At 48.1% G+C, this 12,459-nt stretch overlaps 1 protein-coding gene across 2 annotated transcripts in view; it reads left to right on the forward strand.

The window, feature by feature from the left end:
• The window catches only part of CCDC149 (coiled-coil domain containing 149), a 115,118-nt gene that overhangs the window by 63,067 nt on the left and 39,592 nt on the right, over positions 1 to 12,459 (forward strand). For both annotated transcript variants that reach the window (XM_075544475.1, XM_075544476.1), the window contains exons 5-8: positions 833 to 949; positions 1,955 to 2,127; positions 3,086 to 3,158; positions 5,844 to 5,928. In XM_075544475.1, the coding sequence (XP_075400590.1) occupies positions 833 to 949; positions 1,955 to 2,127; positions 3,086 to 3,158; positions 5,844 to 5,928 (448 nt within the window). The remainder of the gene's footprint in view (positions 1 to 832; positions 950 to 1,954; positions 2,128 to 3,085; positions 3,159 to 5,843; positions 5,929 to 12,459) is intronic.

Consider the following 12,459-nt stretch of genomic DNA (forward strand, 5'->3'; position numbering starts at 1 on the left):
ATCCATGTGTGGTGGTGGTTGTTAGTTGCCATTGAATTGGCTCCAACCCACAGTGACCCTATGCACAACAGAATGAAACCCTGCACGGTCCCACACCGTCCTGCGCCATCCTCACACTTGTTCCTATACCTCAGCCCCTCTATGCAGCCACTGTGTCGGTTCATCTCATCAAAGTCCTTCTCCCTTTTCACCACCCTTCCACTTTGCCCAATGTGACGTCCTTCTCCAGGGACTGGTCTCTCCTGGCAAAGTGTCCCAAAGTGTGTAAGACAAAGTCTTGCCATCCGTACCCCTCAGGAGCACTCCGGCCTTTCTTCTTCCAAGACAGATCGGGTTGTTCCTTTAGCTGCCCCTGGTACTTCCGTATTCGTCTCCAGCACCACGATTCAAATGCATTGACTCTTCTACCGTCTCCCTTATTCAGTGTCCAACTTTTACAGGCATATGAGGTGATTGGAAATACTGTAGGTTTGGTCAGGCACCCCTGAGTCCTCAAAGTAATTTCCTTGTTCTTCAAGACTCTAAAGAGGTCTGTGCAGCAGATCTACCTAATGTAATGCATCTTTGGATCTCTTGACCGCCACTTCCATGAGCACGGATGGTGGATCCATGCAAGCCAAAAACCTTGACTTCAACCTTTTCTCCGTTCATTGTAGATTATATTTTTAAAATTCATTATATTGGCAGGAAGTTCCTTTTGTTCCCTATCTTTCCAGTATTTCTGGGCAGCATCTCTCTAAAGCTATCTGGTGTCCTCGAGGCTTTGGAGTCTCACAACGGGCTCTCTTTTCTCTCTCTGTTTGATCCTGCTCCCGTTGATGGACCACGGCAGCTCCTGAGGATGACCATCGCCAAGCAACGGCTGGGCGATGAGGAGATCGGCGTGCGCCACTTCGCGGCCCATGAGCGGGAGGACCTGGTGCAGCAGCTGGAGCAAGCAAAGGAGCAGGTGGGAAAGACGGGTTTTCCTAGCTTGCCACTGTGCCAAGAGGAGCAGGCTGTGTCTCGGGAACCTGAGGGAGTGTTGGTTGCCTCACATGCAAGTCGGGAGACGGAAAAGGATCCAGCCTGGCCAGCACTCCTCCAGGGTCCTTTGCCGAAGCTTCTAGTTCCGCCAGCTCTTCTCCCTTACACTTAGATGGTCCTGTTCTGAACAGAACTAGAAACGTACACACACACACACACACACACACACACACACGGTAGAGAGAGAAGGAACAGACTGTGATAAACTTGGCCTTAATTTGCAACTTTCCATGAAAATGCCAGGTGATGCTTCCCAAGCAAAAATCTCAGCGGGCCTCAAGCCCTAGTTCGGGGGGCGGCTAGGAGCACCTCCACTCGGTTTCCTTTCTGACTAATTGGTTTTGAAGAGCAGAACAAGATTTCTGGGTCGACCTAGAGCGGGTTGACTGAAGATAGGTCTCTTTAAGTCGCTGTCCCCAGCCTGGAGCTGCCCTCTGCATGCCTGTGGCTCAGGGGAAAGCCCCAGGGGGTGGGGGGGACACACCTTATAACCATGCCCTGTTGCTAGCTGAAAATTTGGAGATTCCAGTCTCACTTGAAGCAGGTACTCAGCAGCAAGGTCTGGTGACCTGCTTCTGAAAAAAGATCAGCGCCCTGAGCACCGGCTGCAGAAGCCTGGCTCTTCTGGGAGCCCCAGGGGGTCACCGTGAATGGGGAGGCTCACCAGCCCGGGGTTTTACTGGTGGTCGGTTAGGGCTCTATGGCGCCACATCTCCGAGGCAGGAGCTCTGCTACCTGTAGACCCCACAGGCTCTCTGTCGGCCCCTTGCTTTGAGCTCCACCCACTCCAGCGTGTGGCGCTTCACAGTCTAATGGCACTCGGCACTCGGGTGGCATTGGAAAGCTCAGTCAACCACGTGCAGGGCTCCCGCGAAGCCTCCCATCCGGAGGGGCTCTTAAGTGAGTGAGGGGTGGCCTTTGGTTTCAGATCGAATCCTTGGAGCATGACTTGCAGGCCTCTGTGGACGAGCTAGAGGACGTGAAAGGAGAGCGGGCTTCCTACCAGGACAAGGTGGAGAGGCTGAACCAGGAGCTCAACCACATCCTGGGCGGCCACGAGAACCGCATCATCGACGTGGACGCACTGTGCATGGAGAACAGGCAAGTGGCCACCGGGCCCTGCGCCTGGATGTGCTGCCGGCCTTCCATCCCTGGGGCCAGGAGCTTTTTGAAACACTGTACGAGTGAGAAAATGACATTCAAGGGCAAGGAAAGCCTCGCCTTCCCAAATTCAGAAAATGACACCGCAGACTTATTGCATGCTCTTGAGTGGCGCAGGGGTCTAAGCACTGAGCTGTTAACCAGAAGGTTGGAGGTTCGCGCCTTCTCCAAGCAGCCACTGAAAACCCCTTGGAGAGCAGCTTTCCAGGTTGACACACAGGGGTCACCGCATGTCAGAGTCCACTCTGTGGTGGGTTCTCAGTTGTAGAGAACCTCACACACAGACCTGTCTGCACACACACACACACACACACACACACACACACGTGAATCTAACTCAGGGCGTGCTTGTGTCTAACTCAGAGTTTGTGTCTAATGGCGTCGCCTCTTCCTGCTCTACTTCCCGATGGTATCATCTTAAAGAGAGTTAGGTGGAACCCTTAGGAGAGCTCTGCAGAGAGGGGGTTAAAGTGTACTGGGGGGCCGGAGGTGGGCAGCAGGATTTCTGTGACTTGGGCATGCTTAACCTTGATCAGGTCTTCCTGAGCATAGGTCATCCGGTTGGACTTTTTTGCTTCCCTCGCTGGGCGGTGAGAGGGAAGCATTTCATCTAAGAGCTGGCTCTGCAGACTCGCAGTCTTGCTTCCCCCTTTCCATTGGGATGCCTGCTTTTATGTCGCCTTCAAACACGGCCTGTCTTTGTTGACTGCCGTCCAGTTGATGCCAACTCAGAGCAGCTCCTGCAGCAGCACAGAACTGACCCGCAGGGACTTCTGGGCTCTGGGCTTTATAGGAGCGGAACCCTCTCTCCCTCCCGCTGAGCCAGCTGCTGGGCTGAGGCGGAGTGGAGCTGCAGTGCCCCTGCGAGGGCTCCCTGGTGCTCTGTGTTCTCTCCTAGGTACCTGCAGGAGCGGCTGAAGCAACTGCACGAGGAAGCCAACCTCCTGAAATCTAACATTGCCAAATACAAGGTAGCAGAACCGCGGGGACAATGACGGTGACTCACTATTGTGCTTCTAAATGTCATGCTATTTTCATCCTCGTTCATGTGCCAGAGATATTTCCGTGTGGGCCCCCATCCCCCTCATTCCACCCCCAAAGAGTCAGCACTGCCAACACCAGAGGATCTGAAGCTCAGAGCAGCACAGAGACCCCAGCAGCTGGTGGCCAGGCCTTTTGGGAGTGCCCAGGGAAGGAACTAGAATCTGGATTGGCCCACTGCGCAACCTCAGAACAAGCAAACTCACTGCCACCAAGCTGATCCTGACTCAGAGCCTCTACAGGACCGGGGAGAACTGCCCCTGTGGGTTTCGGAGACTGTAACTCTTAACAGATGTAGAAAGCCTCCACTTGATGGTGGGGAGCAGCTGGTAGTTTCGAACTGCTGACCTTGGGGTTAGCAGCTCAGTGCATAGTCTCTATCCCACCACAGTTCCTCACTTCCTATGAAATAAGGTTCTTTATCTAGTTTTTTTAAGGAGCTTTGATAGTGTAGTGGGACTTCTTATCAAAGTGCTGACCAAAAGGTCAGAGGTTCAAACACACCAGCATCTCCGAGGGAGTAAGATAAAGTGTTCTGCTCCCATAAAGATTTAAAGACTCAGAAACACACAGGGGCAGTTCTACTCTGCCCTATAGGGTCCAATAATACTCAGTCCTATAGAACCCAATTATACTCTGCCCTACAGGGTCCAGTTCTATTCTGTCCTATAGGGTCCAATTCTACTCCATCCTATAGGATCCAGTTCTGTTCTGTCCTATGGGCTCCAGTTCTACTCTTTCCTATGTGTTCTAATTCTCTGACCTATCAAGTCCAGTTCTATAATGTCCAGTGTTACTCTGTTCTATGGGGTCCATTTCTACTCTGCCTTGTACGGTGGACCTGAGCTAGAATTGGCTCCATAGCATTGAGTTGGTGGGTTAGCTCTGGCTTTTCTGCTGCACGGCCAGCCCAAATGCTCCTTGCCCTTCAGACCCATCAGAACCTGGGCTCAGAGAGAGGAAGTGCCAGACTGGGCAGGCACAACCTGACTTCGTGGCCACGCCCACTGCAAGGCCAGAGCACGCCCACTCTCCCCATTGTCACCCAGCCTCGTTCCTTTGATCATGCCGATTTCCCCAGATGTTGTTGTAAGTGTTATAATTAGAAAACTCTCCTGGGTCTCTTTGCTTGGAAAATAGATTGATTTCTCTTCCTGAGGGTGGAGATTGGCAGCCGTCTGGAGCCTGCGGGAGTCTTCTCAGCCCTCTGCCTTTTCATGTTAGCGTTCCTTTCTCAGACAACAACATTCCACCTTCCTTCCCCTGTTGTGGGGCCACCTTCTCAGTCATGGGGGTCCTGTATGGACCTGTGCAGCCCAAGGACATGGCAGTTCCCAAACATGTATGTCTATATATATATATATTCAAAGGTGTGCATTCATTCATTTCACAACCTTGACTCAGTTCTGCTACATTGGGTGAACCTCAAGGTACTGCCGGGTCTCTTCCAGAGCTCCGCAATATGGCCAAGGCCGCAATAAAGGGTGTCACGAGCTCTTTGCTAGCCCAGAGCCTGTGCAAGTTATGCTCATCTGATACTTTGGTCCAGTGAGTGTCAACAGCAAGATGAAAGTGTGTGAAACACTGCAAGCGTTATCATGACGTGATACATAAACAAGAAGTGAGCACCTGGGGCGACACATGCTGAACGCCGTCTACCACGAACCTTCAATTTGTCAAAAAAAACAAATGCCGTTACCTGCACAGCACAGGAACGTGAAGCCCGATAAAATGAGGTGTCCCTGTGTGTGCCAATCAATGCCTCTTACTACGTATCAATTTTAATGTGAGGATCTGCTCTAAGGACGACAGACTGGGGCCTCAGAGGCACTTCCTCCAATCTTGTGTCCATGGCAAACAGCACTAATCGATCCTGGCTCTTTGATATTCAGTCACCAAACTCACTGCCCTGGAGTCAATGCTGAATTATATCGACACCCCCCACTGTGGGTTTATGAGACTGTAACTGTTTATGGAAGTGGAAAGCCCAGTCTCTCTCCCGGTGGAGCTGTTGGTGGTTTTGAACTGCCAACCATGTGGCTCACAGCCCATTGTGTAATCTCTATACCACCAGGGCCACAGCACCTTGCTGATACCACCAGCCTTATCTATCGGGATGAACCATCACGTGAGAACAAACCTAGTCTCCATTGCAAGGTCTGTTGGAAAGAGGTCTCCATAATTGGTGCCTTCACATATGAGGCTGTTTCTGCTTCAGATTAAACTTACTCTAACAAATACGCACTAAGTACCTTGTGTCGGCAGGCTGGGATCAATTGATAGCATGCTGCCACAGCCAACTTTGAACTCTGTGTTGGAACCATAAAGTCCACCACAATGTATTGTTCTTGTTAGGTGCCATTGACATGGCGCCAACGCACAGTGACCTCCTGTCTGACATTGCCCAGCCCTGTGCTGCCTCGCTCGCTGATCGTGGGCATAATCCTTACTCCGAGACTCAGACTTCCCAATATCAGGCCAGCCTTTGGGGGTTTCCAGGGGGGTTTGTGTGGGAGGCGGGAGGATACAACTGTTGTACCTAGGTATTGGGTCATTCTTCAATTTCCTGACGTGGGCTTTCTGTCTTTTCTTTTTCCCCCCGAATGCCACTCTAGAATGCTCTTGAGCGACGGAAAAACTCAAAGAGCCAGGGCAAATCCAACAGCAGCGCTCTGACGGGGGTCTTGTCTGCAAAGCAAGGTAGGACTTCCTTTGCTGGGAGGAACTGCGCCTGGTGGAGAGTTCTGGGAGTGTACATCCCTGCGGGCGCCGTCTTGTCTGGCCCACTTGTTTTGTGATGGGGAAACAAAGGCATCTGTCGAGTGTTCCTTCCTTAACCCCGTCCACTTTGGAGTTGCCTGGAGGGCTGCTGAAAACACTGGAGCTCGGGCCCCACCCCGAAGGTGCTGATTCTGGTAGATGCCACTGACCATTAACGGCTTCTGACCGTTAGCGACTCTATGCCGGACAGAATGAAACATGACCCAGTCCTGCGCCTTCCTCACAGTGGTTCCTATGCTTGAGCCCTGTGTTGCAGCCACGGTGTCGGTCCACCCCCTGAAGGGCCGCCGTCATGTTTGCGCTCCCTCTACCAAGCATGATGTCCTGCCAAGGGACGAGTCTCTGCTGACATGTCCAGCGTATGTCAGATCAAGTCTCACCATCCTCGCCTCTGAGGAGCACTCTGACCGCATTTCTTCGGAGACAGGCTGCTTTGCCCTCTTGCAGTCCACGGTTTTTTCACTAGTCTTCTCCAGCACAACCGTTCAAATGCATCTGCTCTTCCGTATGCAATGGCCAGCTGTCACTTGCATATGAGGTGATTGGAAATACCATGTCTTGAGTCAGGTGCACCGTAGTCCTCAAAGCAACGTCCTTGCTTCTTTCTCAATACTCTAATGAGGGAAGTTTTACTGTTCTTTTTAAGGAATTACCATTTCTGGGTCTGAGGAGGAACCATGGAATATGAATTTCCTTTAAAGATTCCCAGGTGCTGGTGCTTCTAGGACCCCGCTGTTAGAATGCTGCAGAGGAGGGTGTTGTGATGACTAGCTGACATTGGGGTGTCCCCTCACCCCCACACTGTGATCCCCTGCCAGGAACGGCGCCCCTTCTCTAATCGCCTGTGGGATGGGTTTCACCTCTCCCAGCTTCTCCTTCTCCTGGCCTCTACGCTCAGAATAGAAAGGTCCCCGAGCTGCTGCCGTCCTTTTTAATCACGGACTGCGTGCCTTTTCTTGAAGGAGCTTTTATTGATTGCAATTTTGTTCCTCCTCCTTGTCGATCCCAATGAAAAATAATGATCTTCCAGGAGCAGGCCAGGGGAATAAATAGCAGAGAGCTCATTTTTGACACTTAATATTCGGAGCACCCTTCTAAACACGAGCCTGGAGTTGGGCACGTGCTCAGCGGGCCCACTCTGGGGGTCGTTGGCCCTGCTGACCAGTGGCAAGCACGCGGCGGTCTTCATTGGCGTGGGAGTGGCTGGTACAAAATGCTGATGATGAAAGCGGAAGTCTCCAGCCCACCCAGCAACCGGGGCACTTTCCCAACCACTGCCTTTTCTCCACTCAGCTCACTGGGAAAGGGTGCACTGGAACTGTTTGCTACGAGAAAGTCACAGTGCTCCCCTTTTGTAGCAGTTTAGTTCCAGATGCCAGGCTTAACAAAGCGCTTTGGAATGTTGAGCATCCCGTGTTTTCTTTCATCCGTGTGGTGAATGAGGGGACAGTGGTAAATCGGACCTAACATCTGAGGATCAGAATTTGACAGCCTGGCATGCAAAGCTTTGAACCAGCGAGATGCAAGTACAGGTTCTTCATGGCTTCCTTATAATATGAATAATTGGAAGCAACATAAATGTGTTGTTGTTGTTAGTTGTCCTCCAGTTGTCAGTTGCAACTCACAGCCACCCTATGTACAATGAAACACCACCCGGTCCAATGCCATCCTCACAGTTGTTCCTACACCTGAGCCCATTGCCATGGCCACGGTGTCAGTCCATCCTGTCCAGGGCCTTATTTTGTGTTGTGCCTCTATTCTACCAAGCATGCATACTTTTCTAGGAACTGCTCTCTCCTGACAACGTGTCCAAAGCACATAAGACAAAACCACACTATCTTTGCTTCCGAGGAGCATTCTGACTTTACCACTTCCAAGACGATTTGTTGGTTCTTTTGGTAGTCTGGGATACTTTCAATATTCTTCCCCAGCACCAGAATTCAAATGCACCGATTCTTCTTCAATTTTTCCTATTCAGTGTACAATTTTCATATGAGTATGAGGCAATTGAAAATAGCATGGCTCGTGTTATGTGTTAGTTCGGGTAGACTAGAGAAACAAATCCAGAGACACTTATATATGTGTAAGAGAGAACTTTATATCAAATAGCATTGTACATTAAGAAAACATTCCAGCATAGTCCAGTACAAGTACATAAGTCTGATGTTACCCCATATGTTGATACTAGTCCATAAATTCCTCTTTAGACTCATGCAGCAATGCAATGATGCTGAATTCAGGAAGATCACAGGCCAATAGGTGGAAAGTCTTGTGGATCCAGTGATGGTGGAAGCATCTCAGCACTAGTGTGGGTCTCCATGTGGCTCCTCCAGCTCCAAGGCTCTAGCTGCCATCAGCATAGCTCCATGTGGCTTGTCAGCAGGAAGACAATGAGAGCGTGCGTTTCTGGCCTCCAGTTAGCTATTTATCTCCATTGCACTTCCAGAATGAGGTCATCAAATTGCAACCTGATTGACACGCTAGACTCCACCCCTTCACTCTTAATAGTCTCAAGTTGACACTAGATTATATAACTAGCGCATGTTACGTGAACCATAGTCCTCAAAATGATATCTTTGCTTTTCAATACTTTAAAGAGGGCTTGCGTAGAAGATTCACCCAATGCAATGCTTTTGATCTCTTGGCTGTATTGATTGTGGATCCAAGCAAGATGAAAACCTTGATAAATCCAATCGTTTCTCCATTCATCATGATGTTATATATTCATCCAGTTGTGTTTAGCAGTAATTAAATAAATTGCATGCAAATACATTGCCAGGCTCTTCTCCCTTCAGACAATCCTACCATCTACTATGCTGACCATAACAAATTGAAGAGAAATCGTATCACCATTGTCATCAAAAATAACATCTCAAGATCTGTCTTGAAGTATACCAATGTCAATGATATGGATAATAGATATATACCTGCAATGAACATCAATTAATATGACTCTTATTCAAATGTACATTCCAGCCACTAATGTAGAAATTTAAGATATTTTACCACCTTCTGCAGTGTGAAATGGACCAACCATACAATAAATATGTACTGAGAATTACTGGTGATTGGAATGTGAATGTTAGAAACAAAAAAAGAAAGATGGCAGTTGGGTAATGTGGTGTTGATGATAGAAATGACACTGGAGGATAGGAGCTGGAGGCACAGGGAATCTGGGCGGATGATACCTTCAGGACCAGGGCTGTGAGGGGCGATACTGGGAGGGTAGAGGGTGAGTGGGTTGGAAAGAGGGAACTGATTACAAGGATCTACATGTGACCTCCTCCCTGGGGGACAGACAATAGAAAAGGGGGGTGAAGGGAGACGTTGGACAGGGCAATATATGACAAAATAATACTTTATAAATGATTAAGGGCGCATGAGGGAGTCGGGAGTGGGGAGTGAGGGGAAAAAAAGAGGACTTGATGCAAAGGGCTTAAGTGGAGAGTAAACGCTTTGAAAATGATGAGGGCAAAGAATGTACAGATGTGCTTTATACAATTGATGTATGCATGGATTGTGATAAGAGTTGTATGAGCCCCTAATAAAGTTTTTATAAATAAAAAAGAAGAAATGACGCTGGAGGTCAGATGATAAGATATTTTCAGACCAATGGCATCTAGTGGATCTTGCCAAATGAAATACACAGGAATCAAGTCAACTACTTCTGTGGGATGAAATGATAGAGAAGCTGAGTGTTCTCAATTAAAACAAAAACAACCGTAGATCAGACCATCAGTTTCTCATATTCAAATTCAAGTTGAAGCTGAAGCAAAAATTATAAAGGTCTATGAGGGCCAAAATAAGATCTTGAGTCTATTCCACCTGAATTTTGAGAGCATGTCAAGAGTAGACTTGATGCTTTGAACACTAATGACCAAAGACTGGATGAATGTAAGGCAAAAGAGATGCCAGAAATGACTGTGAAACTTGCTCTTGAATGTAGAGCCTCTAAGGCAAGTGGCAGAAACGATGAAGTAAACGATGTGAACAGAGTTCAAAGGGCAGCTCTAGAAGACAAATTAAAGTATTTTAGTGAAATGTGAAAACATGGAAACAGAAAACCCGAACATAAGAGCATTCTTAGCATTTCTCAAGCGGAAAGAACTGATGAAGATTCATCTTGAGTTGCAATACTGAAGGATTATATTGGCGAAATGTGGAATGATGCACAAGCGTAAAGAAGGTGGAAGGAATATGCAAAGTCACTCTACCAAAACACATGGATTGCTATTCAACTGTTTCAGGAAGTAGGATATGCTAGAGAACTGAAGATACGGAAGGAAGAATGCCAAGCTGTGTTGAAGGCATTGGTGGAAACAAGGCTTCAGGAAGTGATGGAATACCAACGATAGTGTTAACAACAAAAACATGCAACCTGTAAGTGCCCTCCTGCGTATGCCAAGAAATTTGGAAGACAGCTAACTGGGCAAACAATATCATTAATATCACACAAAAGTAAAACTTTGCTGGAGAAACAGTTGTGGTAGTGTATCAAAGAGCTGCCACAAAGTTAAGGTGGTTCAGAAGAGGCTGTCAGAATGAGGCATACCATTCATTTACTGATGCACCGGGGCCAGAGCAGAGAGAACAGGAACGGTGTTGACCTTTGCCTGTTGACAATGCAAAGACACTCAGCTGTGTGAGCCATAGTGACTGTGAGTAATATTGTCAAGAACGAAAGTTCTAGAGTGGTTAATGATACTCTAGGAGAACGTGTGCGTGGACCAAGAGACAATAGTTGGAGCAGACGAAGAAGCCCTGTAGTTTTCGGAATCGGAAAAGCTATAGGCCAGGGCTTTATCCTGTCACTGTTTGTACCCAATCTATGCTGAACAAATAATCCCCAAAGTTGGACTTCCTGAATGAGAGCATGACTTGAGGATTGGAGGAAGACTCATTAACAACTTGTAACATCTGGATAACCTATCCATTGTTGCAATTGAAGAGGATTTGAAACTCTTACTGGTAAAGATCAAAGGTGATAGTTTGGATCACACCTCATCGTAAAGCAACAAAACCCCTCACAAGTGGGCCAATAAGCAACCTCATGATACACACCGAAGAAATTGAAGCTGTCAAGGATTTCACGTTACTTGGATCCACAATCACTGTCCACACAAGTAGCAGTCAAGACCTCAAAGGATGCATTGCACTGGGCAAATCTCTCTCGAAGACCTCTTTAATGTGTTAATGAGCCGTTACTCGAGATCTAAGATGCTTCTACACCAAGTATTTTCAATCACATCACCCTCCTGTGAAAGCTGGCTAATGAATAAGGAAGACCAAAGAAGAATGAATGCCTCTATATTATGCTGTTGGCGAAGAATATTGAAAATATCATGAGCCTTTATAGCAGCGGTTCTCAACCTGTGGGTCACGACCCTTTTGGGGGATGAACAACCCTTTCACAGGGCCGCCCGATTCATAGCAGTAGCAAAATTACAGTTATGAAGTAGCAACGAAAATAATTTTATGGGGGTGGAGATTTAAAAAAGAAAAGAATTTTATGGGTGGGGGTCACCACAACATGAGGGACAGTTTTAAAGGGTCACGGCATTAGGAAGGTTGAGAACCACTGCTTTACAGAGTTCATGGGGTTTTGTAAATATTTCCAGTAGAAGCAACCTCATCTTTTCCCAGATGAACTGCTGGTGGGTTTGAACTGTCCACCTTGTGGTTAGCAGACCCACGCTCGCCTGACACTGCCACCAGAGCTCTTTGAAGGGGGTGATAAACCAAGCATCCAAAACTCCCAGTATGGAATTGACTCAACTCATAGAGACCCTATAGAACAGAACAAACTGCCCCTGTGGGTTTCCAAGGTTTTAAGTCTTTACAGACACAGAAAGCCTCGTCTTTCTTCTCAGGAGCAGTTAAACAGCCCCAACAGTTCTCCTCTGTCACAGGGGGTTGTTGGGAATTGAAATGGAATTGACAGCATCTAACAAAATCAACAAGCAAGGATCCAAAGATGATCAGTACATGGGCTCGTACTAGACAAATAAGACAGTATAAACCCCTCACATTTAAATTTGGATATCATGTGACTGTTGACTGCTAACTACAAGGTCAACAGTTCGAAATCACCAGGTACACCACAGGGAAAAGACAGGACTTTCTACTCCTGTGAAGGGTTACAGTCTCAGAAACAGAGAGGGGCAGTTTACCCTGTCTCATGGGGTCACCCTGAGTCAGACTCAGCCGGATGGCAGTGAGTTTCGAGTTTGTCTGTAAACACACAAATAAGGTCTCTGGGTAGCACAACTGGTTTGCAGTCATCTGCTAACCTAAAGCAGCTCCACGGAAGAAAGGTCTGGTCATCAGTTTCTCCAAAGATGGCCGCCAGGAAACCCTCAAGTGCTGTCCTGTTCAGGAACCCCTGGGCCTGCTGCTGTCAGTTGGCATCAGCCTGAGGGCAGTGGGTTTGGTTTTTAGTATAGAAACACC

This window comes from Tenrec ecaudatus, chromosome 3 (assembly GCF_050624435.1).
Source record: "Tenrec ecaudatus isolate mTenEca1 chromosome 3, mTenEca1.hap1, whole genome shotgun sequence".
NCBI lineage: Eukaryota > Metazoa > Chordata > Mammalia > Afrosoricida > Tenrecidae > Tenrec > Tenrec ecaudatus.